Source organism: Temnothorax curvispinosus, unplaced genomic scaffold, assembly GCF_003070985.1.
Source record: "Temnothorax curvispinosus isolate PA1 unplaced genomic scaffold, ASM307098v1 QBEX01001883.1, whole genome shotgun sequence".
Classification (NCBI taxonomy): Eukaryota; Metazoa; Arthropoda; class Insecta; order Hymenoptera; family Formicidae; genus Temnothorax; species Temnothorax curvispinosus.
The window spans coordinates 115,571-143,090 of record NW_020211663.1 but is presented as its reverse complement, the minus strand read 5'-3'; the positions used below and the strand labels follow the sequence as shown (position 1 = coordinate 143,090).

At 38.1% G+C, this 27,520-nt stretch overlaps 2 protein-coding genes across 7 annotated transcripts in view; one reads left to right on the top strand and one right to left on the bottom strand.

Annotated features, from left to right (window-relative positions):
* LOC112468692 (alkaline phosphatase-like) overlaps positions 1-27,520 on the bottom strand; it is a 173,143-nt gene that overhangs the window by 37,841 nt on the left and 107,782 nt on the right. Inside the window, exons 1-5 of one of the 4 annotated variants that reach the window (XM_025037978.1) lie at positions 25,584-25,693; positions 15,992-16,166; positions 9,823-10,001; positions 8,174-8,381; positions 6,407-6,547 (exon numbers count right to left, since the gene is read on the bottom strand). In XM_025037978.1, the coding sequence (XP_024893746.1) occupies positions 6,407-6,547; positions 8,174-8,381; positions 9,823-10,001; positions 15,992-16,157 (694 nt within the window). In that variant the 5' untranslated portion in view covers positions 16,158-16,166; positions 25,584-25,693. The other 3 variants (XM_025037976.1, XM_025037977.1, XM_025037975.1) reach the window with 3 other exon arrangements.
* LOC112468694 (caspase-1-like) overlaps positions 6,545-27,520 on the top strand; it is a 45,144-nt gene continuing 24,168 nt past the window's right edge. The window contains exons 1-2 of one of the 3 annotated variants that reach the window (XM_025037981.1): positions 6,545-6,665; positions 23,188-23,438. In XM_025037981.1, the coding sequence (XP_024893749.1) occupies positions 23,252-23,438 (187 nt within the window). In that variant the 5' untranslated portion in view covers positions 6,545-6,665; positions 23,188-23,251. Of the gene's footprint in view, positions 6,666-18,140; positions 18,676-19,463; positions 19,573-23,187; positions 23,439-27,520 lie in introns of those variants that run through there. The other 2 variants (XM_025037979.1, XM_025037980.1) reach the window with 2 other exon arrangements.

Genomic DNA, 27,520 nt, shown 5'->3' with positions numbered 1-27,520 from the left:
TATCATAGAACCGTTTTTATATTATTAAGAAAGATATGAAATTACGCCGGATACATTTTCTCGCTCTATTTTAATTTTATACGCGAAAAACTTTTATTATCTCATATATTTGTACAAAAATAATACCGGATACAAAAATTGAAATTATTTTCTTGAGATTAAAATCTTAGTGGGACTCCCCAATTGTTCTAATAAAAAAGGCTTAAGCATTTAACAAAATAAAGTTTTGTTTCCTCTAAATCATAAAAATATAAAGCGTCAATCAATTGTCATTAATAGGCCATTATTTTGTACAGAAGGAACATGTAGAATTGACAGTTGAATCTTGCAATAAGCACTAATCTTACCGTTCCTTCCATAAGAAATTCATGGGCGACGTCTGAGCCACTTGGACCGCGAAAATATGGTTTCAAGAGGCAATAAAGATATTTTATCGCGCGATAATAATACATGTTCTTGTGCGTTCAATGACACAAAGCCTCGAGGATGAAGGAGATTATGTAGTGGAATAACGTGTGAGCTCTAAGCATCGTATAAGCGGGTTTCGTTTTTCTGCGATAAATTGTACGCGGAAACGTTGGTACATGTATCAGAATAGAAGAATATTCTAAATTTCTCAAACAATACTGTAAATTGCGTTCATAAAGAAATAATAAATAATTTCACAAACATCATATATGTACATATTTTAAATAAAAAGAGAAATTAACTTAAAAGTTATGTGAGAAGGTCAAACCATGGCTAATTGTAAAATAAGGATGTTGGTTTAAAAAGACTTCTTTTAACTCCTTTTTACAGAGTATGATTAAAACGATTCTGTGCCGTATTTAATTAAAACAAAAGAATTAAATATTAAGTAATCAAATATAGAAATTATTAGTATTGTTCTCTCTCTAATACTATTAATTCATCTAATGTAATCTTTCTTTCTGACTTTTCTATTTTAATTTCGGTTAAAATTACTATCATATTATTTCAGTGAAAATTTCTAATGATTCTAAATTGGACATGTGTGTTAAAAGCCGTCACTCCTAAGACATATCATTGCCAGCATCCACCGACCAGCGACGTGTGCAACGTTCAGAATTAATATTCAGATGACCCATTTAGCTTCCGAGCTTGACATTCCCTGCCCTACCCAAAACCTGACCGCGTAACTATGCATCAGAGAATGTGACGTGTAAACACATCCATCGGCTACTGAAACTCAGCCGACAGCGGCTCGACGTGCAAACGAGCCTCAGGTCGACTTGAGGTTTATCTCGGATAAGGGCTTAACAGCAAGTCCGGATGTTATGCGTTTATCTTTGCGGACGACTGACGGGAAAATATGACTTCCGGTCCAGATTCGCTATTTGTTCTCGGATAATCAATGTGAAAATCTATATCTGGGAGCAAAGCTATAATAAAAAGCACGGCTACAGAACGTTAGATCTTTGAATATATATATCTCTCTCTCTCTCTCTCTCTGAAAAAAATATTTTCTTTTAAAACCAGTATGTTATAAATTCTCTATTTTTCGTTCCACGCTTTATACATATGCAGTACCAAAAATGAAAAGAAATATCAAAAATATCTTTGTCTTTTAGTGATAGAGAAATGTAGTTTTATCATAAATTGGAAAAGAAATATATGATTCGAACTGTGTTAATGAAAATTTTGACGATCTAAAATCACAGAATCATTTTCATTATTAACCCGTTGTGGTCACACCTCTTTTTTGAACATTTTTTAAAGGATTTTTTTTGACATTATGCCACTCAAAAGTTAAATTTTTTATAATAAGAATATGTTCTACTATGTTTAAACTTAATTCTAGAATTTTTTGCGATCTATTTAAACTGTCAGTTTTTAAACAGCATGCAGCTATTTAAAAATTGATTGGGGTCCACTGGACCCCATGTGACCACAACGGGTTAAGAAAAATTATGAAATTATCGCGACCACATTTTTCCTCTATTTTAATCTCATGTAAGTAATTTTCATTACCGTTTCATATTTTTAAATGTTTGTATAGGAATAATACCAGAGAAATAAAAATTGAAATTACATTTTTGAGATTAAAATCTTTAGTGGATAAACTGCTCTCTCTAATAAATTTCTCAATAAAAAAGACTTAACGCAGACCTTAAACTTAAACAAAGCAAAATTTTATTTCTTCGTAATCTTAAAAATATACAAGGCATCAAATAATCATCGATGAAATATGTGGTTATTATCGTGCGATAAAATATGTTTATTTCCTCTTAAAATCGTATTTTCGCAGACCAGAGAATCGGTGCATCAGATTAACGCGTTTACCGCGCTCGAAGAGATACGTGGTGCTTTCGATGATCCGCGAGCGGTAAATTGCATCAAAATGTATTAAGGTGCAGCGAACTTTCCCAACTAGTAGCCGGGAGCAACAGTTGTCGCGCGCTGCGAAACTTTAGCCGCGGCATCGAGATCTCGACTGCCGATTGCGAGCAAAATGAGGAAAACGCGACCGCGGAACGGGGACAGGCCCTCTGATGAAGTTTCTCTGGAAGTGCTTGGATGATCTCAAACTCGGCAATCAGCGTTACCACGGCATACGGCATTTTCGCGCTTAGATCGCTCACGCTGATTTCGAGATAACATTACAATAACATGAGATATAAGAGACATGCATCTCACATATATGCCAATATTCTAGAAATCCGCTGCAATTTTCAATTTAGAAATGAGCGACAATAACATAAAAATCTAGCAATAATAATTTCCGCGATAATTTTATAGAAATCACAAATCACAAATACACAAAATATGCAACACGTGAAAAATTACCCGCATTAGCTGATTATTTTACATTCCGGAAGTGTTTATGGGAACTTGAAGTATCTGCACATTAAGTCAGAAGTCAAATGTACCATATGGTTATATAGCGCTTTCTCTCTTTGTTTGCAATCATATTGTACGAATATTTTATCCATAATATACTGCCGCATATTTCACGTACACAACAAAAAACCGTATACATTGCAGACAAAGAATATTTATAACTCGAAAAGAAAGAGTGTTTTTTTTTATTCATGGCCATGTGGTCTCCTTTCAGCTTCAAAATGAGAAAAATGTAAGTGTGTGAAAAATATGGGAAAAATATTCTCTCAGAGTTAAATATATTTCAAAGACAATTTGCATGTTCTCTATGTGTGTATTATTGAATGATTGCGAATTTTATTATTGGAAAAAATTATTCAAGAAAACAGTATATAATAGTTATATGTATATATATAACTATTCAATTAACCTACCGCTTTTCATTAATCAATACAAGGGGTATCATAAAAAATGTATTGCACCCTGTTACAGGTTAAAATGTAAACAATGTTCTTAATGAACCTTGTTGATTTATTCCTATTACCTACAGTCGTGCCCAAGTGACCCACTATTGTATGTAAATATATATATGAATATATTACTTTATAAAATTTTTGGAAATTAAAGAAATACGTAAAAAAAATATACATATCTTCGTTAAAATTTTATAAAATGTATTGTTATATTTTATATTAAATATAATATAATATTAACGATATTGTAAAAATATGAATAATAAAGAATAATAACCTATTAAAATTTTTTATTAAATTGTTATTTGTCATATGTATATTAAATATTTTGTTTTGTGTATACAAAAGCCTTTTAATAAATAAAGTAAACACAAAGCTTTAATAACTAAACATAACACTCCCTTTTTAAATTATTTTATATAAAGGGCAAAAAATACCATATGTCACATTTTTCCTTTTAATACTCAATTCATAAACAAGTTTTAGTAATTTACTTTATATTTTATAAAACAGCAATGTGCGAAAAATTCACGCATATAACAATTTTAATTTATTTAAAATTTTTTCTATTTTAACACATTTTTTCACCAATATAATAACGCATTTTCTGCAGTATATATAGCAGAGCTTTATAAATATATCTCGTACATTTCTGTAATACGTCCCTCTGAGAGATAGTAACACACTTCAGCGTACCATCCATCCGGAAAGTGCTAATCAAATTGTTGCAATCTACAAGTGCACGCAAGTAGCTCTTCGCGTAAGCAGCTTCGGCGCGAAGTTTCCGAACTCATTTATATATGTATGTACAGAGAAAATGTGGCGAAAAATCCCAATCTGCCAACAAAGATACATTCCGGATCAACGTTTTTCGATATAGCGTCCCATTTATAAAAATGTTGGACTGTACGTCGATTTCAACGATTTTTTTTACAACGGCAAAATGTCAGTTGCCAGTTATTCACAGAAACTAGAAAACAATGTATTCGATAGAGATACAGAATGTTAGCTCAATTTTCGTACGAGAAAGATGCTTTTCCTTATTCCCTCCGCTGTGCTCCATATAGCTATTATAAATTTGTCATGTGTGACTGACATATTACGAAAGTGGAAATCAAATTTGCAAAAGCTATTAATGGATTGAAACAAAAAGGTTCTATAACTGGCAAAGTTGTCCAAGATTGTAAATATCGATATAGATATCGTCTAATACTATTGGATGTATGTATATCTACTTGACCGGAATTTAACATATTTAAAGTCAGTACGTTATTTCAATAGCGAGGTAAATTTTGTTCTGTTGGTTTCAAAAATAAAAAAATTATCTATACAATTTTTACTTTTAATCCAAAACTCAATGTTCAAACTGAACACTGTTCGTTTTAATTTTCATTAAAAATTCCGTTTTGTATAAAAGCAGCTTGTCCGTGAAAAGCCATATAATTTTAGGATTATTTATAAAAATGATCCACACTTTTGTCTTTTGCCATCCATCGTTACGTTAGTGCATGATTCATTCCCATTATGAATTGTCCGCTATTTGTCATCTTCGACACGTCGATGGTTTTTCCGAAATCGCCGAAACAACTCGCTGACAACTCGTGCGCGTCCTCGATTTACAGAATCAAACAATCCGAATACGTAGAAAATGATTTATCCTAATGCACTCGACGCTCATATATAACCGCGGTTTATTGTATTGCTGACTAAATCGAAATTTGGGATGTGCGAACGCGCATAAAAGCGCGTCGCTTTCACACGTCGGACAGCCGCATTGAATTGCAAATGCTTTTTTTCTCCCCGCACGTCATTTATTGCTTTTTTTAATCTCTCCGCCATTTCGTACCTACGCGAACCCTACTTGCTCCCCCCCCCCTGGCGACATTAGATCGATGGAACAACCTGCGGTCGGATGTCATCATGAATTCTGATGTTACTGCACATTCATCGATCATCATCATTCATCTTCAGCCGAATATATTATTTGTTTTTATCACGCAGGTTGACAACTAATTAATTCTTATGTTCTCATTCGATTTTCTGTGCCACGTCAGGTATATTAATCACGCATTATTTTCATAACAGGAGACAGTCGCTTTTTTTAGAATTTATGTATTAATAAAATATGAGAACATTATTTTTTTAGGGGCACGAAAATAAAATTCAAATAGCAAAACTTCACGAAATGTGTCGTACAACATATTGTTTGAAAAACACTAATCTACAAAAACTGCGATTCGCATTAGAGACACCGTATATGTGCACAGAATGTAAATATGGAAATTAATCTTCTGAAATACGCACATCGGAAACCATAACCGCATTGAGGAAGCGGTCAACTGCTATAAAAGCGCGGAAGCTCGTTCGCGGCGATAGTAGTTCTTCGATAAATGTGAGTTTATATGTGCTTCAAAGCTTATATCAAATATGGCTGCTAATATAATAGCACATTACTTGAACCTGTAATTTCGCAGATACACATGCGCTGGTAAGAAACGACTACTTTATTTTGCTTTCAATTTTAAATAACGTGAGATAATAAATGTGATGCGTTTTATGGCGCTAAAATTGCGAAGCAGGCGAATAATCTCATCGCATTAATTTTCAGGCAATAAAAGTCACTAAAAAATAATATTAAAAAATTCTCCGCTCAAGTTTTAGCACAAAATTTTTGTTACAAGATCTCTTTTCTCGAGAATTGCGAGTTTTGTATTCAGGAATGTGATGTAAACGTGTTTTATACGATGCTAAAATTGCGTTGCAAACAAGATATCTTAATCGCATTAATTCACAAGCAATGAAATCACTAAGAGAAAGTATTAAAAAATATTCTCCGTCCAAGTTTTAACACAAAATTATTGTTACAAGGTATCTCTTCTCCAGAATGCGAGTTTTGTATTTAGGAACGGTCACATGCAAATGCGTCGTCGCGTGTGTAGGGGAGCGACAACTCTCATTTCTCAGAGTGATGCCTCAAACCAACTCTCGGTGTTGATATCTCGCTGGAAATGTATTTCGCGACTGTTACTCCTTTCGCCGCCGCGAACAAAGTTGTAAGTGGCTCTTTCTCTCTGATGTCGTAACTTCTGACTTACCCTCCACGAAGAGGAAGTATCCCTCGGGATTGTTCGCCAGTATCCGAAGCGCCTTAATCGCCATCTCAGCCAGAGAAGGATCGCCAGTGTCGTTCGTGTTCCGGTCGACGTCGAAGTCCATGTGAGAATAGGCGAAGAGACCTGGGACGAGGAAAATAAGTCTCGGCAAGTAATCGGATCGTGTTACGCGGAAATAAGTTCGGAACCTTATGGACAAATGTGAGGAAACGCAAAGGAAAATATAAAAACATCGTACAAGGTAAAAGCAAACATATAAAATACATAAAATATAAAGAACAAGACATAGAGATGGTCATTACAATCACAGAACTTATAAAATCTACAATAAACTATTTAAAGAAAAAATAAAAAAAAACCTAACTGAGCATTTATAAATTAATAGATTAAAACATGTGTTTTATATTATATATAAATTAATATTCCGTTACATTTTGCAATTGCTATTTTATTGTTTACTCGAGATGATTTATATCTTGTCCCTTATAATTTACTGTATTAATAAATTTATTTCGGATGTATATACGCTCGTTTCGACTACGTTATCATACTTTTCACACATTACTATTGCTGACTGACATTAATTGATTGTACATGACGTAACAGTAACTCAAAATTCGTTCCATTGATCAATAGTTAACATTCTATCTTATTAGCCAGATACACACAGAGAAATCATCAATAGCAATCGATAGGCACGACGTAATTTCATATCCCGAACGCTGAATGTCTAATAATTAATACACTGATTACGGAACTGACAACAACGTGCAATTAATACAATGCAACAGCTAATCGCATTATGCCCAGATCTAAAGCACGAATGGCCGATAAAATTAAATTCTTGTAAGTCATCGCGACACTCGTGCATTCTGCAAATTCGAAGTCCATAATTTGATAAATGCATTTTTTAAATGCAAATTAAACTGTCTATAAAATTTGGTACGAGAATGCTATTTATACTAAAAGATTTCAATTAATTTAATCATTTAATTAATTTAATAAATTAAATAGTGAAAAAAAATAAAGTCGGACAGCAAAAAAAGGAATAAATATTTAAAACTTTAATTCATGAAATTTTAATAAATTCAATGTTCTTAAATTTTGTAATTAAATTTACCAATTTTTTGGAATAAAAAACTACGTTAAAATATAGCCGTGATTTTATAAAATCAAATTTTATGATAATTCTCACAGCTAGTGTGAGATTCTAACAACCATGTAAAATAATTTTTCTACGAATTAAACAAGATACACTATAACTCTACATAATTAATTTGCGAAACACAGACTCGAATGCAGAATAAGCTAATTCAGCATATTCCAACATGATTAAATTCCAACGTGATTAGCTAACCATGCATATATAACTTAGTTAGGATATTCTGAATAGAAATTATATTATTCACAAGATCAAGTGGCGCAATCGAGATTGTTCAGCAAAATGAGAGAGAATAATTGTCCAATATTGTGAAAACACCAATAATGTTAGGATATTTATTGAATAATAATAAAAAGCATTTAAAATATTTAGAAAAAACACCACTGTTGATTACATAATTTAAAATCACTACGTGGCCTTCAATAGCCACTTCAATAGCCTTAATAACCTTAATTTTATAATAATTAATAATTGACCATAAATTTTTATGTGATGTAATAATAATTCAGTGGCCGATAAAGCAGTCATTAAATTAAATCTAAGTATAAAGAGATGTAAATGTATTAAAATTTGTTACTATTAATTACCTAACAATCGGCTCACTCTTCGCGTGTCCACCTTTTCAAATTGCTCCTTATTGGCGACGTATTTCGCGACTATGTTCCTCTTACGATTATTTCTGGACCACTCTTCAATGAGATTTCGACCGTCCAATCGCCTGCCCTCTTTATCCGGCTCTTCGGGATCCAAAGTCACTTTTGGTACAAAGTGGCGTCTGCCACCACCAAGTATCACCTATATCGATTTATTGGAATGAAAATAACACATTTTTTTATTATAATGTATAGTTTTTATATACCTATATAATTTTTTTATTTGATAAAATTCGATAAAATTTCGATGACTAAAAGTCTTTCCGAATTCTCACTCGGTTTGTTTGATAAGATACTCTCCATCGAATCAAAAGATTTGAATTTTTACCCGAAACGCCGTACTTCTCGGTCTCTGATTCCACCTATTCGTGACGAGACACGCGGAACCGACTTTAATGAGAAAGAAAGTTTCGCCTCAACTTTGTCGGGAAGCAGCGCACCAATGAAATCGCCCGCGGACTTCTTTGCTTCATTCAGACTTCGAAGCAAAGACGGTTTTTCGAAAAATAGCACAAGTTATTCCAAAAAGTAAAGATCGCTAATTAATCCTGTCGCTTAGTTTGTCCATTACCTGTGATGCACTTTTCTTTCGTTTTTAATATGCAAATGTTTGGTCATTCAATATTTTATTTAATAACACGAACGCGAAGTGTCTTTCCAATTGTAATCAGCCTGAATTTCTAAATTTTCCGGTCAAAGAGTTCCACGAAAAAATATTTTCAGAGTATAAAAAGTTCAGATTTTTCTCTCACATAAATAGTCCTTACTTCAATACTATACTTAGTAATCTATTCTCCGTTCGTTTCGCTGATTTGATTGAGAGAAAAAGATATATGCGGAACAAGCATCACGTGATAAAAGACGTGAATAAACTGCAAGGCATATGTTTTATGTCCACCGATACAAGATAGAAGGCGCAATAAAGCGTGATAAAGGAGACGAACGAGCTCCGATACGGGTTTTATGTCCACTCGTATGCAGGAACGAATCATAACTGTGAAAACCTCTATACGTCATCTGGCGATCTGGCGAATGTAATCGTATCGGACAGGCTTTGTATCTTCAACCCGTCGCGTCGTACCTTTCAACTTGTCGCGAAACGGACAACAGAACATCTAAACACTTTATTTTTTAATTTTATCGCAATGCAACGAGAGAACGTTATACCTATATCTGTTTCGTACGAAACGCGCTCGTTCGCAAATAATCCCCCGTCGCTAAAAAGATTTCGTAAACCGAAATTTTATCATTTTTGCGGTTTGCGTGCAAGATTTAAACTAAAAGTAATATCTGTCGAATTTAATGTTATTTGAAATATTGGAACATCAAGATACTCGCAGTTATTAAAAATTTTGTAAAACGCTATGAAATGGTAATGTAATGAATTTAATTCACAGCTGCAATTTGAAGATGACGTGTAAAATAGTAGTAAATACCAAAACGGAGTTCTGGTACCTAACTTCTACTTCTCGAATACTAGAGTTTGCTAACTACATCCAGAAAAATATAGCCATCGAACTTACATAAAGTGCAAAAAGTATCGAATATTCTCGCCACATGAACACTAGGATATTATTACGTACCGTGATGTTACAGCCGGGCTCGTCTTCGAGCAGCTGACGCGCGATGTCTTTGCAAGAGGTACGTGCAGCAGGTGGCACTTTACCGTCGTCCTCCCAGTAACGGCTGGCCGCATGTGCATAAAGAGCCGCCGGTGTCGCGTGTGTAACCCTGGTGGTTGTAACCAGCCCCGTCGATTTGCCTGCGATCAGAAAAATCGAATTATTACCTCTCTTCGCAGTATATTTTTCTCTTTTTCCTCCTCTTTTTTTTCTCTCTTTCTATCTCTCTTTATATTTCGATCTCTATCTCTTTTTCTCTCTTTCTCTCTTTCTCCTTGTTCTACCAGCGAAGTTTCCGGCGCGTACGTGCTTTCGTAAATCACCCCTTCGGATCCTCGCGGTCGTTCGTATCCGCGTCTGACTTTATCGCGTTTAAGCGGGCCAAGCGTGCACCGTCACTGACGTAGACCCGGAAGACAAATTCCCCGAGTAGCGACCCCCGAGGCGAATCAGCACGATTTATACTTCATTGGAGGGCGAAGTGGATTTTAGAATGTCGAACTGAGCCGAAAAGGTTACAGCCGTAGATTATTATCAGGCAAGGTCGGTCGATGTATTATTTAGAGGAATCTCGAATCTTGTATCGTTATACCTAGCCGCAATGCGGTTACCACTAGAGTCACTAGACTACTCGAAGTGTAAATACTCGATGAAGTCCTGAATCTTTCAAAATCCACTGGGATTCATTTCTCTTCCGACAAATATTTAACATTCTATTACGGTTACACGCCTTCGTGTATACAATAATTTCCGAATAGAGGAACGGGAGGTAGCCCCGAACAGTGGATAGCCCGGCGGACATTATTGAAATTCAAATATCCCGCGTATCTATGGCTATTGCTTAAACATTCTAATATGCCCTTCTGCGTATCTCGACATATGCAGAATGTTTAAACAATGGCCATAGATACGCGAGATACTTGAATTTCAATAATGTCCGGGGGGGCTACCCACTGTCCGGGGCTACCCCCGTTCCCCTACTTAAAACTATTAATACTCTCACTGTGTGTTCTCCACGAGTAAAGATTAAAAAAAAATATTTTCTCTTTTAAAGATCTAAATTCACACACTTATTACGCAATATTCCAAGTGAAATTTTATCTTCAGAAGACAGAGATATATAAAATATAAAATATTTTTTCAGATTTATATTACATGTAGGTGTAGTAATCGATTACATTTAAGGTTAAAAGTAGGAATGTTATGTTTGGAAGCTCGGCCACACGCACGATCGAAAAATCGGAGTTGTAACGCGCCGTCCGACTCATAGATCGCATTTTAATTATACGAAGTGTGCGCAATAATCTTGGCAGCCGTCTCGCAGGTTTCGCTTAGCGCGAATGGGCTAAGGAATTAAGTTGGCAGAGCTTGTGCAACATGTGCAAGCTCTCTGCTGGGGTCAGTAATTACGGGAGTGGCTCTAGCGTGGGTGGTTCGATGCTAATCGACCCGAGTGTGTCGATGCGTGGTCCTTCATTAAAGATCCGAGGTACGCTTTGATCTCGATATCCCTACTCGAAATTATCTCTGCGTGATCCCGTTTAATTCATAACGTTATGTTACTTCTCGGAGAGCGAAATTGTTAATACTAATCCGAAAGATTAGAATTTTGAAACCACATGCCGCATCATCACGGAATCTAATTTGAGGAGAAACGAAGTCAATTGTATTTCATATAAAAGTAGAATACTAACGATATAACGATAATAACTATAAAAAAGATATTAACCTACGACATGTATTAAGATATAAATTTCCGTTCAAAAGGAGTGTATATTACAAATTCTACATACAATTAAATTGAACATATCTTTAAAAAGATATTAAAACAGCTGCAATGTTATAGGAATTATACAATGCATTAATACTAATATCATAATAAAAATTAATAGTTTAGTAAGATGTAATTAGTAAGTTGAGTGTATTATGCAAGCATGATGAAACTTTTACACGAGTTATCCGTCCTTCTTTTCAGATTCTTCAAATAATTGAAATTCAGTAGCGAAAGTTTAGAAAACCTTGTTACAAAAACATCGAAGTCATTAAAGAGATATTTAATTATATATCCTATTTCGGAAATTAAATTATTTTGGCAGACAGCAAAGACTTCTAGTAACAGCGTGAGGGTAAGACAGGAACTTTGTTGCTTCGTTAACTTCAAGTGACTTTACTTTAAAAGGAATTTAATTTGAGGCTTAGCTGTCGAGTTATCTGAAGTTTCAAATTAAAAAGTTGCGAAAACAGCTGGTGTACCGGTCGAATTTTTGCGAGGAAAGTTCCCAAAATCGTTCCCGAATGTTCACATTCGAGGAATATGGAAACGCCCGAGCGGCCCATTCTTAACGCGAAATTGGCGAAAAAATTCAGTCAACGTTATTGGTCTTTTTTTTTATGCGTGCCCATAAATTTCGTCAAAAGGGAACGAGGTGGCCTACATCAAGATGTTCTCGAGTCGGCGATTCGAGAACGTAAATATTCCTGCGGGATCGTCCGCCGGATTCTCCGCGGTCGTACCCAATTCGTTCCCCGCTTTCCGATGGGCGAGAAGACGATGGTGCGATTTCGTAGGTCGTGCACGACCCGCGATTCACGATGATAATTCAAGGAGTTCCGGAGCGCCGAATGAGAGAACTGGTGGAATCCCGATTCGCCCCTCGAGATGCGCGAAATGGACCGTATAGTAAGTCGCGCCGCAACTCGAGAACAGGGACCCTTATTCCGCCGCAACTTATCCCTTTCGTGAGCGAAGTCGCTTTAATGCGCGAACTCCTTAGCGAAATCGCGATATCGGGAAATGACATTTCGAATATCCGGGTTTACATCTAACAGGGTATAGACACTTTCTACCGATCCGCTCTATGGAATCGGATATCGATCCGATGATACTTTATTTTAAAGTGTCGATACTTAACGGTATTGGAATCACACGCAGACTCAATAAGTGCAAGAAATATATCTCTGCCTATAGTAAATTGACGGAAAAAATATCGATATACATATAGAATAAATATATATCATAAGATAAAAAGTAAAACATATAAGAGGAAAATATACGTCAAAATTGATATAATTATATCGCAATCGTGATAAACACAAGAAATATCTCTGCCACAGTAAATTAATAAAGAAAATATAGATATAATGAACATATATCACGCGATGAATAAAATATATAAAAGAGGAAAATATATACGTCAAAATTAATTTTAATTCCTGATGCCATTTCTTATACCCTCATCCATCCTAATTCCCTCCCTATTTCATTTCGTTTCTTCAACGTTTGTTTTAATATCCCTCGTTTCTCGCCTTATTGCAAGAGAACGACGATTATTCCTCGAGTGATAGATAACCGTACCGTTCGCTCTCAATTACCGCCTTTATTATCTCCGCTATCCCCCGCCATCGTTTTTCCGCTGTCTCTCCTCTGTTTTCAATTCCCCACTTCTCGTTCATCCGACGTCGAATTTCCATCGCTGCAATGCCCGTGCATCACACGTACCTCGCGTCGCAGCGTCGCGTCGCTCTAAAGAACGTGACAAACCGCCGACGAGAGGGCTAAAAAGCCGCGGCGCGGCCGCGCGGAAAGCCAGGGGTGTCAGCGGCAAACGGCGCGCGATTAATCAGCTGGGCCATTCATCTTAATGATCGTGCCAAAGCAAGCTCGTCCTTTCATGCCCGCATGTACATACAACGGGCCGGTGGCGCGCGTGTCAGCAACGCGTATACTCGCATACATATTGCCGGGGTCACGCCGGCCGGTTCTGGCAACGTGTCAACTGCTCAAAAACACAATGCTGCTGTTTGTTACCGTAGATACGAGCACGGAAACGATACGTGGCCGTCGTCGAGCCCTGTCGCGATACATCGCAATATACCCGCGCGCCTTGGTAAGGAAAAAATTAAACTCCGTTGGCCTCGATACCACCGACAATCTCGGTGACATTACACCTCCGTAATTGGCAGCAAGATCGTGCTTTCAATTAGCCACTTCTCACCCGTCAACAAGAGGTGTTCGAGATTGCGAGTAGAAAGATATTTACTGGAGAGAGAGCCGAGCGAGAGTAATAAGGTAGCGAAGGTTAGATAAACTCGTTAGATAAACTAATGCGTCGTTGGAGCTCGTAACGCTTTGCGTATATGGATACCGAGTAACGTGTATTCCGCCGGTGTTTATTATTTATTCAACACGCGCGAGAGATTCACGAACATCTGCGCTTCTCTACCTCGGCGTAAGCAAGAAATTGCATTACAAGCGGATTACACCGCGGCGCGCTCGCTCGTTCGCGCGTCGTTCTTTGCAGCGACCGGCCATCGCAAACAAACCGTAAGCGATTACTAATGACCGCGCAGAAGCGCGGGAGAGTGTAACGTTAATTCGCCGCCATCGCCAGCACGCCCACTCATAAACTTACAATTTGGCGGTAGAAGCAATTACAACGGTATCGTCGATAATTACTTCTGCAACAGACACCCAGCAAATCTCTGTAGCAATATAATATTATATACATATACTTGCGTACATACATATAGTGTATATATACATATACACGTCGACAGTTTTGATTTAGCTTTACAGCGCCGTTTCAGCTACGGCGTAATAAAACGCTATTATGGTTCGTACGATTTATCCAGCACGTAGACAATGTCGTGTAACAACGATGCCTTTGACGGCGCTGGCCAACATCGTCGCGAACGCCGTTTCGCTTTTCTCTAATTGCATTTTCTATTGTCGTCGACAAAACGACCATTTCGAATGCCGTGCTCGTCTTTGACGTGCAACGCGCGCCCACGTGGATTTCCTTACGCCACGATGCGCCTCCTGAATAGCTTGGCATCACAGACGAACTGATTACGCGGAGTGCTCCGGGATTATTGTCTTCTAGAAAATTGAAGCGTGTAAATTACAACTTGTGGACACAACAATGGATTCCTGTCGATCGCCTTAATGTTGACACGTGCTAAATGGCAATTCATACATTTTTATATAAATACCAATGTCCAATGTTCAAAAAATTGTGATTTTTATATCACAGTTTCTTTGTACGTATAGAGAATGTGCAATAGTAAATTTTATTTTAATATCTGCGTGAAGGCGCACTTTCTCTTTTATCGATATTATTTAATAGTTTAAAAATCACGAAAAAATATGATGTCTAATTAATGTTCGCAATATTATCATACAAAATCCCATTATCATTTAGCGCTTAGTTTGTGTGATTTGTGATTTAAACAAATCAAAAATATTAAAATCTTACGATTTGTTTAAGATATCCATCGATGTCGGTGTATTACGTAACGCAAAAGTGTGTAACAATTGAGCTTTAAGAATTTTCAAACTTTCTAATCTGTTTCCCGGCAAGTATGTTAATTAGCGCATAACGCGCGTATATGCGCAAAGCCGTAAACACCCGAGCTTCGAACTGCGGGGCATGAATTTAAACTGCGAAAGTTCGGTAGCCATACGTCCAGAATATTCTCGTGTGTACGGGGGACGCGATTTAATAAACAGCACGTGAAATCTTCCATTAGGCAGAATCGCTCTAGCTTGTGCAATTAGCGCCAGCCGTAAATTAGATATCGGCTTCCGGTCAAGCGCCGCGCCAAGAATACGATGTGCGCCGCATGTGCGGTGCGGCGCGGCGTGAGGCGCGCGCAAGCGCGAATTCAATTTATACGTGGACATTTAATCGTGTGCCGTGTTTGGGCAGTTTAATCGTTTTAACGCCCGTCCCTGGCAAATTGGATGTATGCGCAGATTAATTACGTTTGTTCATAATGACGAGATCGCAGGATCGTAAACGCCGCGCCATGAAATTCGGTAGAAAGTAACGACCCGATTAGAAAGATTAATCTGTATATGCCGAGGGTGTATATATTATAAGTCATTTATTACCCTTCCTTCTTCTAATTATCAATACCGGCTGTCTTTGCGAAAGTGTTTGAATTTTCTTATAGATCAATGCTGCAATGATCCTAAATTCATCAAGTAATTAACGCCGTATATATACCTGTATACTTAAAGTAATAAAAAATAAACTGAGAAGTTTCTACATACTTTTGTCTCGTTTGCGCGGCTACTTTTAAATATTAATCCCACGCTATATCGTCGTATATCGATATGCAGACTCACCTTGATCCTGGGCCCAATTAATAAGCGAAGGAACGCGCGCCTCCAAACTGGAGTAACAGTCCTCGAAACGTGCCGATGAATCCAGACCAACAGTCTCGTAATTGGCTTTAACTCCGCAGAGCAGTGCCGTCGCGCATGCCGACGATTCGCCAACTTGCGCGTCCATGTTGTACGTCTGGAAACAAGATAACAGAGATTAATTGCATATTGTCGCGTAATCGATTAACACGAATTCGTGATCTGAGAGATTTTTATTTCTATATGCAAAAAAAACTGTATTTTTCAGTAAATTGTATCACGTATAGAACTAGGTTAAAGCGGTCCGCACTTCATTTCATTTGCGGATCTTTTAATCAATTTCCCTTCCGCAAAATTCTGCTAACGCACGTAAAAAATTAAATAAAATGTATACTTTTATTTCTGTTCATATCTCCATAAAACTTGAAATTGCGAATACGGAATACTCTTGAATTTTGTAATCGTTTACAATCGCAGAAGCAATTACAATATTTTATAATTAAGAGACACGATATTTTGCTCGCGTATTAAATTCAGATGGATAATAATAATTTGGGTCTATTGCACAACGTTCATTTCACATTGACAAAATATCTCTTTCGACGTTGAAGCTTGCGACTATTGGACTACCATTTGCTTCGCTTTACAATGCCGTAATTTTGCTGTTTGCTCATATGGTTAACACGGCCGTGGTAAACAGGAAATAAAGCATTGCCAATGCATCAAGTTCCGCGAACGTCAGGAGCATCGAGGGAGGAATGATAAGTTTCGAAGTAAAGAGAAATTCCAATGTAAGTGGACGTCGCGTCGCCTCTATGTGTCATGACTGGCGATTTTCGTTGGGTAACAGGATATGGGTCGAAGTATGTCACCGCTGTCTAGGAACCGCACGTCGCTTTCAGCGCTCTAGGGTAAGCAACGAGCAAATGGACATTTCCGTCCATCGGCTCGCTCGACTCAACCCACTCTCGAGCTTTGATGAAAACGACAGCTGCGCTCTACTACCGCTGGCGATTCGCGAATAAAAACTGCCGCTTTTCATTTTCTGCGGAAAATTAATGAAAAACGCCCATTCGACGATGTGCATTCGGCTAATAATATTTCAATAAGAATTTTAATCGATACAGAAGAATTATCAACAAAAATAAAATATCGGAAATGTTGTGCGCGCGTCGTAACTCTCATAATCAATTATCCCCATAAAATTATAATAATATCAAAAATTATTACGAAAATTATTAATTATTTCCAGATTATTATATCTTCCTTCGCTGTCACGAATACCGATTACGTGTTGTAATGAACGACCCCTTAAATGGAGTTTAAGAGGTCAACACGTAAGGTGGCGGTTGGGACAAACTCGGGCGCATAAATTCCCACGGCAATGTACGAAGGCGGCGCTTTTCACGCTAAAATACCGCTGATATCCGGTTTTTTTATTATACGACTACGTACGCTTGGGTATTCCTTCACCCCATAGAAAGCCGATTGATTCGCTCGAGTACGCGTCCCTATTTCAGGATTCGACGACCCGGCACCACAACACCCGCCTGGGAAGTGCCGATTTCCTTTCGCGCAAGAACACCCATAAAGCACACTCGTCATTATCATACTAAAAGCCATGCATCGTCAATTCAAATACCGTTATGGATTAACTGCGGGACCACACGACACGGTCGATCGCCAAGTAGCGGTAAAGTAGAACGCCCGGAGCCCTGAAACGCAGCCCGTAATAGCGAGCAGCCGTATGCCGACGCAAACACGTTACAAACTCCGATATCCTCAGCATGAAATTGTAGGAGGAAAACGATAACTTGGTTAGTGATATCAAGCAAAAACGAAAACTCGAAGTTCTAGTTGGATACGCGATATCTCGCGAAGAGAGAAAAAAAATCGCCAGCCAAGATACTCTCTTTAATTTTTCAACACGAAAATTGCTCACTCGAGATATCATTGACGATTATTATCTGTAGTAAGAGAAAATATATAATATAAGGAATAACACGTAATGTATAAACAAAATTAAAGTAATGAAGTTTAATGATAAACGTACGAAATACCCTCTCACATGATTACGCAATCATTGGGGTTATTATATGTTTCAGGGAAATAATCTTTTTCTTGCTCGCCTGCGACACATATCAAATACGATAAACATTAACGTTTCTTATCTGGCGTTTTCCTAAACAATCAATGCCAATTTCCATTCCGATATATGCTGTTCGCTGTACATTCGGCAATTGGAATCTATATCCGCAACGTGTGCGCAAAAAGTGCCGAATTTCAGAGAACGTCCGCAGAAATCTGCGTCTGCGAAATCTGCAGCGCGCGTGATGTGCAACGATATGCCGTTTAACTGTCCTCGATAGGCACGGAGGTGCCGTAGATTATGGTCGAGTATTATCGGCGATGCTTTTATCAGGCGTTTCCTCGGTCGGGCACGTCGATAAGATAAATTCGGTGAGCACGAAGCGTGTCTTTTGGCGTGAGAGCGTACGGCAGTAAGCGAGTAAACGCAAAATCGGGAGATCGTTAAGAGGTAAATCGGCTAGGAGCAACATGCAGGCGGACGACAAGTGCATTCCGCAGCAGAAACAGGAGGGTGTTTCAACGTCGGGCGGATCGCAACGGAGCGTACCGGACGGATGGCCGTTCAAGAAGGCAAAGTAAGCACCACTTTGTCACGTCGTGACCGATATAAAGCACAGAGATATAGAGCTACTGCAAGTAATCGACGTGCGAGTGACGCGATAGGTGCGCTTTTCAGCGCTTTCTATACGCTTATTCTCTTGCTTTTTTCTTCTTTCACTCGCTAAAGCAGATATAAAGGTGCAATATCAGCTACTAACTTCACGATCCTTTATCATTTTTATTGCAAACGGAAACATAAATTGCATTCAAATATCGCATAGAACAAATAAAATTATTAAAATTGTATGATCTTCTTTTTTTATAACTTTTGTTCTTGTTAATAGAAGTAAAAAAATATCTGATGTTATACTAAAAATATACACCTTGCATTTGTTTTATTTTCAACGGTCAATTTCTTTATCTCTAATAAAGATATCGAGAGATAATTATTTCTTTATCTGTTTTTCGACGATGTGGCACTGTTTATAACGCAAATAGAAAATTATAACTTACTATATGAATGCTCAAATAAAATATTGACATTTAAGATGCATTTAAACTGTTTGCTTTTTACTTGCATTTTAATTGCTTTCATTTTATTTTAATTCAATTGCAAATATCCTTGATGTTATTTCAATTTATCGTTTATTTAAATATTGCTGCGCATTTATATGTCATTCATATTGTTTGAAGTTCAAACAGAAATTCGAGCGACTCGCTAGATCACGCGCCCGCTGCGTGCATTTTTCACCGAACGAGCGAATAGCGACGCGAGCAAAATAAATATCACCTGAAAGACGCGCGATTGTACCTTCAGACCAGTCAGTCGAACGTAACGAGAAACAGAATACGGAACAGTCGATCTCTTCATATCTCGCTCGGCACCCTCAATCGCAGTGCGTTGCGATGCGATCAAGGACGCATTACGTCAGGTAGACGCGTTACGTCCACTTGATATTGCTTTTTTTTTATTATCGAGGCTTTCACGTACACAGGTGGAGTGCGAGTAGTGCTCCGACGCGCGTTACGAGCTCATTTTCGCAGGCGCGCATAACGCATGGTTGGTGTAATTGTCGGATACCGAAGAGGACGTGGGTTTGCGCGGGCGGGAAGCCACGGCGGAGTAGATTTATATTCATAATAGCGGGGAGTTGGAGGCCGTTAGGCGCAAAATGTTTTAGAGCCCAAAGTAAACGCCGCAGTGTTCGCGGTAATGCCGGTAACTCACTTCTCCCACGACGAACATTTGTCTCGTAATGGCCACTGGCTCACCACGTTTATGACTAGTTCGTAAGCGCCCCGCAGTGGTTTTGTCACATCCGTTCTGTGTTCTCTCCCTGCCTCGATTTCTCTCTCTCTCTCTCTCCCCCCCCTCTCTCTCTGCTCTCTCTCATCCCTTACATATTTTAATTGAGTGTTCTTGATGACTACGTTAGCGGTTGTGTGTGCGTCATTTCCATATATTCTATCTATACATTCTATACAGTTATATGCAAAACAATAGCACATTCTAAATTTTAAAATTAATTAAATAAAATTTACTTTATTTTATTTATTAAATATATACCAGTTAATAGAAACATATAACATCTTATTATTACAAAAAAATATCAATAAAAAAATGGAATTTGTTAAAATTTATAATTTTTATTTTTTTTCAGCCGGTGCTATTATTTGTACATAACTGTACATGTATATATATGTATATCTGAGTATATATCAGCATATCTATCCACACATAAGAATCACTCGTGCAATGACTTTTGTGCTGACTCTTTAATTTTACGGTTTCTGCCTTAAAATTTTAGTCACCATAATTTCATATTTTTTTAAAAGAATTTTTGATGCGCGTAAAATTATTCCGATAGTAAATGTAATTACAGCGTGCAACATAATATCTTTGAATATTCTTTAAATACAGTAATATGATAAGTAAAATATAATTCTTTTCACGAATATTTCGTCGGAAATAAGCTAAATTATTTTTTAATAGGCGCAGAAACAAATATATTTCATTTTTGGAGAGAGAGAAAAAGAGAAAAAAAGAGAAAAAAAGAAATGGCTAAGCTCCATTATATTATTTAGAAAGAACAGTGAAATATGATGCTGCAAGATAAAAGATTTCTAGATCATTAACCTAACGGTAATAAAACAAAAACGTTTTGACGAAATCTAGAATGATATATAACACATTTAAATAACAAGATATAAGTAAAACACAAAAGAATAAAAATTCTGTATGCGTACACACAGACAGATATTGATCGTTACATAAATACATTTGGTGCGAATAAAGTATCGCTGATATGTATTACTTTATCACTTCGCGATGTGTGTCTTGATAATAATAACATACAGCAAAGAATCTAATATAATCGCGTCTACATAATTAAAAAATAAATAATTTCTTGTAGAATGAATCGTGGTTTGCATGAACAAAAGACAATTCTTTCCTTAAATAGATCAAAACCAGCACGAGACTTCATAAATAAAAGACAGTACAAAAAACCTCCCGGATATCGAAAAATATTATAATATTTGCATTAACCTATGAGATTATTTCCAGCACTGTGTATACTGATAGAAAATTATTTCCTTCAAATATAGCAAGATTTCTTATAAATAATCTCACTCTTATTTTCAATCCACTAGAAATTAAATTTAGTGCAGATACCTATTGCCTAAATTTAATACACATATTCTTAAAATTATAGCGCGGTGTCTATGTGCCATATCTGGCCCGTGGGTTGCCAGAACTTTTACGAGCACGCACCTAACCGCGCGAGGATTAAACGCTTCGAGTTTACGGTCAATTCAGTTCAACGGGGCTCAGACAGTTCTACTTCCGCAGGCTCCGCATCCTCGCGCTATATTCTGTACAATAATACCACCGATTTACTTTCGACCGGTGTAGCCGGCCCGATCCGGACTCCGGAGCAGTCGTAATCGCGGTAACTCGCGAAAGTTGGATCGCGCGTACGTGCGAGAGCCGCGGAAAGTCGAGGGCAAGGCTCCCGCACGATAAAACGCCGTCGAATCGCAGCGGAAGTTCTCGATTGCGATCTAAGTTGAAATTAAATTGACCATGGTATGATCCCGCCGCGGCGGCGTTCCCCAAGTCCCTCGGCTAAACAGGATATCCGTCTGCGTAAGCGCACGTGAGCGGAAAGTACGAAGTAGACCGGGTGCACTTTTCCGGATAAGGTCCTCTTTTGCCGTCTGCCTCGCTTTAAGAAGAGAAATGCTCCGATATTTCCCTCCTCCCGCCCCCAAAACCAACCGCAAAGAGGCAAAACGTTCCGGATACGCCCGTTTCTTCCTCCCTTTTTCGCTCGTCGTCCTTTCTCCCTTGCCGCGCATTGCCCGGGCCATCTATTTGCGACTGTCCTCAAGTCGGAATTCTACAACTAGCTACCGCCTAATTACACCAACTACACAAAGAGACGTTGAACTAAATGCTGCTGACATTTATTCCGCCCGCAATGTCGCGTACTTATTTCTCTTTGTCTTTATTTCCTTGTGCGCAACATACTCTAGTTAATGTACGCGCTTACCTATACAAATTTCTTTAATGCACCAAGATATCGAAAAATTATATAGGATAATAGAAGTATTGCATTTTCTTAAATAAACGCACACCGCGGAGAGTAATCCACGGTAATTAGTCTATTGAGAACGAAACTCGAGCATTTACCACAACCTTCAATCTTTTCATTCTTTTTCTTCGTTTTATGTAAAATATACCACTATTATCGGGTATCTTCTCTTCCATAAATTTCTTCACAAAAATGATGATTTTTACGACTTATAACATTTGCGATTCGTGGTATCGAGTGTTTTAATTTGCAGTAAAGTATCAAGAAGAGAAAAACGTTAATATTAATACAATATTTCTGTCTTAAAACACGTTTTTCTACGGAGAAAACAAAATTTAATTAAGATCCATCCAAGATATAAATAACTATACTGAGTTCCGCTCATTTCGTTCTGCAGCTCCGTTGTGTTATTAATGGCGGAACTACGGAATCATTTGTTTCTCGCATCTCGTGCAACGTATAGCAGTAAATTTCTTTATCTACGCTATTTCGTCCAAACCATATCAAAACCCGTGAAAAGTTCAGGTTCAGACACTTCAACATATTCTAAGACAATACCGCGCAGAACGTCATTTCCAACATTAATTAACGAAATAGGACCGCGAAGTTAAGCATTCGCTTTAGTATTCAGCGCTTCGGTATAACATTACCAACTTTCTATGATAAGATAACGGGGGTGTAATGTTGCAGTCACCACGAACTTAATTATAATTTCAAAAGATGTCAACCATTGTTATTGAAGTAAAATGAATTTCCTGTGTTATGTTTCGCATTCAAAACATTTATATATCAACGTGTCGGCTTTAAATAATAAGATACGCACTTTTAATATTCTCTATTAACTCTGTCATTATTAAATACCTCTAAATTAATTTAGAGATATCTATTATTAAATATCTCTAAATTAATATCTCTAAATAACTTCTCAGGGTATTGTAATTTTGTTAACAGGGACTTGATCGATGCCCGACAAGCTGTGAAAATCAATTTCGATCCGTCCGCTGAAGAATACAATATGAGGCATAAAAGAAGAGGAGTGGCGCTTATAATAAACCATGTTAATTTCAAGAACATGGCCACGCGAACGGGCTCCATAAAGGACACCGAAGACCTCAAGGTTTCATTAGACAAGCTCGGGTTCGACGTTCGAATTTGTCCGAAAGATCCGACAGTTAAAACTATAACCACGATCTTACAGTCGAGTAAGTATAGCATATCTGTAATCGTCGGCTACTTGTAATCGTCATCACACTTTGTTACGCATCACTAGCTCAATGACAGATCAAACAGATATATAGATGACGATGCCCTGAGTACTACTTGGATAATGAACGCGAACGGCTTCCGTTTGAAAAAATAGCAGAAACAAAGAGGACGATATCATTATTTCTGTTCATTCGCAATATTGCAGGCTGTCGTAACCACATCGTTAGCTCTCTGTGTACCATCTCTTATTATTTTCTTATCTCTCTACAATGAGCGCACTTTCGGTCTGTCTCTCATCGTAACAAAGCGATAGTTTTCTCAAGATGGAGAGAAAATACGGAGTGCCTGAGAAATCTCCCTTACTTTTTAATCGTAAACTTTTTAAAGAATTTGAACTTAATTATCGTTTGAAAGGGAAAAAGTTTATGAGAGAACAATTTTATCTACTTTTTTAACGCTTGATATCTTCGTGATTAAATCACAAAATGGAATTTTCCTAAAAATCCATTCGATATGATATAGCATAGCGACTCGCAATCCATTAAATAAATGTACTGGTCCAATTTAATTTTATAAATAAGCTAAAAATAAAAAATTCCAATGCAGGCATGTAAATAAAAAAGTCTCGGACACTCGGGACACTGCGGTGATAGAAAAAATACGAAGTGTCTGAGAAATCCCCCTTACTTTTTTAATTGCAAACTTTTTAAAGAATTTGAACTTAATTATCGTTTAAAAGGGAAAAAATTCATGAAAAAACAATTTCATCCACTTTTTTAACGCTTGATATCTTCGTGATTAAATCAAAAAATATAATTTTCCTGAAAATCTTTTCAATATGATATAGTATAATGACCCGCAGTCCATTAAATAAATGTACCAGTCCAATCTCTATTTTTAATTTTACAAATAAGCAAAAAATGAAAAATTCCGATGCAAGCATATAAATAAAAAAAGTCTCGAGTACTGGTGATTGAAAAATCAAAGTCGTCATTTGTCGTACGATTACTTTTATAACCAGCTACCCACACATTAATAATAATCTTCCGCTCGCTTAATGGCACTGCGTCTACAAAAGCGAGAAAGCTTTCCAAGTGCATTGATAATTGCCGATGGATTCTTTGTAGAGTCCCCCGAGCAGACGAACGGGTTAGATTCTGGCGGTTAACGCGAAGCGGATAATGATGGGCGCCGATGAAGGAAACCCAGCGATAAGTTATACAAACATTTTACAACGGAACGAGCTCATTAAACGTCTATTCGTCGCAGTGAACCGAGTTCCTCACAAATAACTAACAAAGCAATCTCGTGAATACGGTTGCGGCAGGTGCCGCGGAAAGTGAGGCGGAAAGTCCGATGATTACGGAACTTCGCGCTGGATAAGAAAAGTTTTCGCGCCTTCGTCTCGGAGCGCGACACGATGCGCTCTATCAAGCCATATTCATTTACCACTCGCTTCGAAATTCTAACCGTCGCGCGATCGTGTAACATGCATGATGCATTCGGAAGCTTCGCTCCCGCAAATGATATAATAATTCGAGAGAGAGAGCATATAAATTATCTAGTAAGATAAACAAAAAATATTACTACAAGTACTAGTCTCACGAGACTTAAATTTCGAGCAGATAACAAACGCTGCTGGCTGTACGAGACAAATCTGTCAGTCGAGTTGATACGAAGAAAAATATAAGAAGAAAGAACGCCAAAACTTGGCTGCACACACACAAAAACACACACTCACACACAAAATTTTGTAGCAAATTTTCGTTCACTACTTCCCTCGGGAGCAACTAAAGCAGACTTTCCTCAAACTCCGCTTTCCGCCGATATGAGGGAAACAACGGCGGTAAACTCGGAAGCAGGAAAATCCGGTCGGATTCTCTCTTGCCGATAGACTTTACACGTATTCGATTACCGAGTCGAAAGTACCGGGTGTATCGGAAGAAAGCGCGTTCGTTTACTTTGGGAAGCTGCGGTCAGGGCATGTTATAACTGTGCTGTCGCATAAATAAACTGCGCCGCTTCGTACTTTGCGCGGGGCTACCATTGCATCCCGCCGGTATCAATGCTTTAATTTTGTCTGGCAGCGTTCCATGTAAGCCGAAGCGAGCGGGTTTCCTCTTTTCAGAAGTTTCACGAACGCGAATCGACTGCCGAATGAGGACCGAACTTTTCAATTGAAACGGTCCGCGTGTCGTTGTAGCTCCGGCTTTTCTTCTTTTCTTCCCATTTATCAGCCAGCAATGCGAGAGGTACACGTTGCACTGCCGCCGTTTTTCTCCTCTTGTATCAATGATCCTTACTTCTCATCTAGATTGTCACGGTACGATAAAACGATAAGATATCATGGTCTAAATATAGAGAAGATTGTCTATCAAATCTATATAAAGTTTTTTTTTTAAGACATATACTAACTTGATCGATAGGAAAAGCATCAGGTGCTAGAAAAAGCCGGAAATGCTATTCGATAAGACTCGATAAATAAATATAATTCAGAAAGTTATTTATTTTTAAATATTTACGATATTACGGTTATAGATGAGAGAGCAGAAAATGTAAATTGAAGCTTTCTATCGCGGAGACGTATCAAGTCTCGTTCTCCGCGAAGAAAGTGCATATCTTTCAAACTCCATTTAACAGAGGCTATAAAGGTAATTAATGGTCATAAAGTGGAGGATTAAACTTGTTCGCAGAAACTTGCTGATAATTATATTGCTTCATAGCGCATTGATTTCGCAATGATGTACTTCAACAAGTGTACTCAGTGTATAAAACATCGTTAAAAAAGGGATATTGGCTTCAGCTTAACTTGAGAGAAAAAGAGATGGAGGAACAGAGAATAAATGCCTTTTGACAAATTATCATTACTTCAATAAATTGCCTTCATAAATTACTTTCGCGAGACTGAGAATTCCATAGCTCCTAAAATAATTATACTTTACAAATTAATACATAAAACAATTATCACAAACCTGATAGAAATTAGAGCTTACATAAGCCTCGAGATTAATAAACAGAAACTCGATATACTCGTTAAAATCGATGTTCAGTGGATCGAGTTGCTATCGTTTAGATAGCGTTCCAGTCTTATCAGTATAAAATTACCGACGTATTCAGAACGTTTAACGGGTCTTGGATTTCGCTGAACAACAGATACGTTCCAAGTAGCGTTTAATCGAGTGGAAAATAAAGTCGGATTCTCCATATGCGCTGCTGGAATCAACGAGGAAATCGCCGGGCGGAATGGACGCGGACCGTTCGCCCGTACGCTTTTCTTCTCTCCTCGCGAATTTTTTGACCGCTTTCCAGTGCCAAAAACAAACTTTTTCCGCGTCGCAGTCGAGTGTGCCGGCGTGGCAGATGTCACACTGCGGAGTAACGCGACACATGCGACGGCACACGCGACGGCACGTTTCGTCGCCGTCTTTCCGATTTCGCCACACGCTGCCGACACGGCAGCCTGCCGTACGGCCGCAATCGCAAGATATTGCGGCGGAAGACAGGTAAACATTTGTGCGACTCCCGCGAACGGCGGCGACGCGGTGCAGCGCGGCGCGAGCGCGCGCGACGATGCGCCGGCACGTAAAGCACTCTCGATGTTTGCCGACACTTCTCTGCCGAAAAGCGCGATACCTGTCGCGATAGCGTCCCTTGACAGGCTCGTCAACGCGGCGGCGGCTGCGGCATCCACTTACCCAAGTTGCAGCCGGCAGCAGCCTTGCGCGGAAAGGAATGTATGTGTATATACACGTCCTCGAAGAGCAGATAGGTTTTCGGAGTTACCGTGTCAAGTACAAGCATCGTGAACATTCTACTTCGGATAAGTGGATGCTATCGTAGGAAGGAGCCGAGTGTCGTTCCCTCTGCTAATGTCGTCTCCGCGTAACTGCGATACACCAACAGGCGAATAGACGGAATTTTACTTCTTCCCGTTTGGCGATCCGTACGTTTCTCGACAAACTCGTTAAGACAGCTATTTTTCGACGCGCGGTAGTCGATAACTTCGTATTGGCGTATATATATAACGGGTTTATATACGCTCGAAACGTACGTTTCTTGTGCCGATACGTCAAACGCA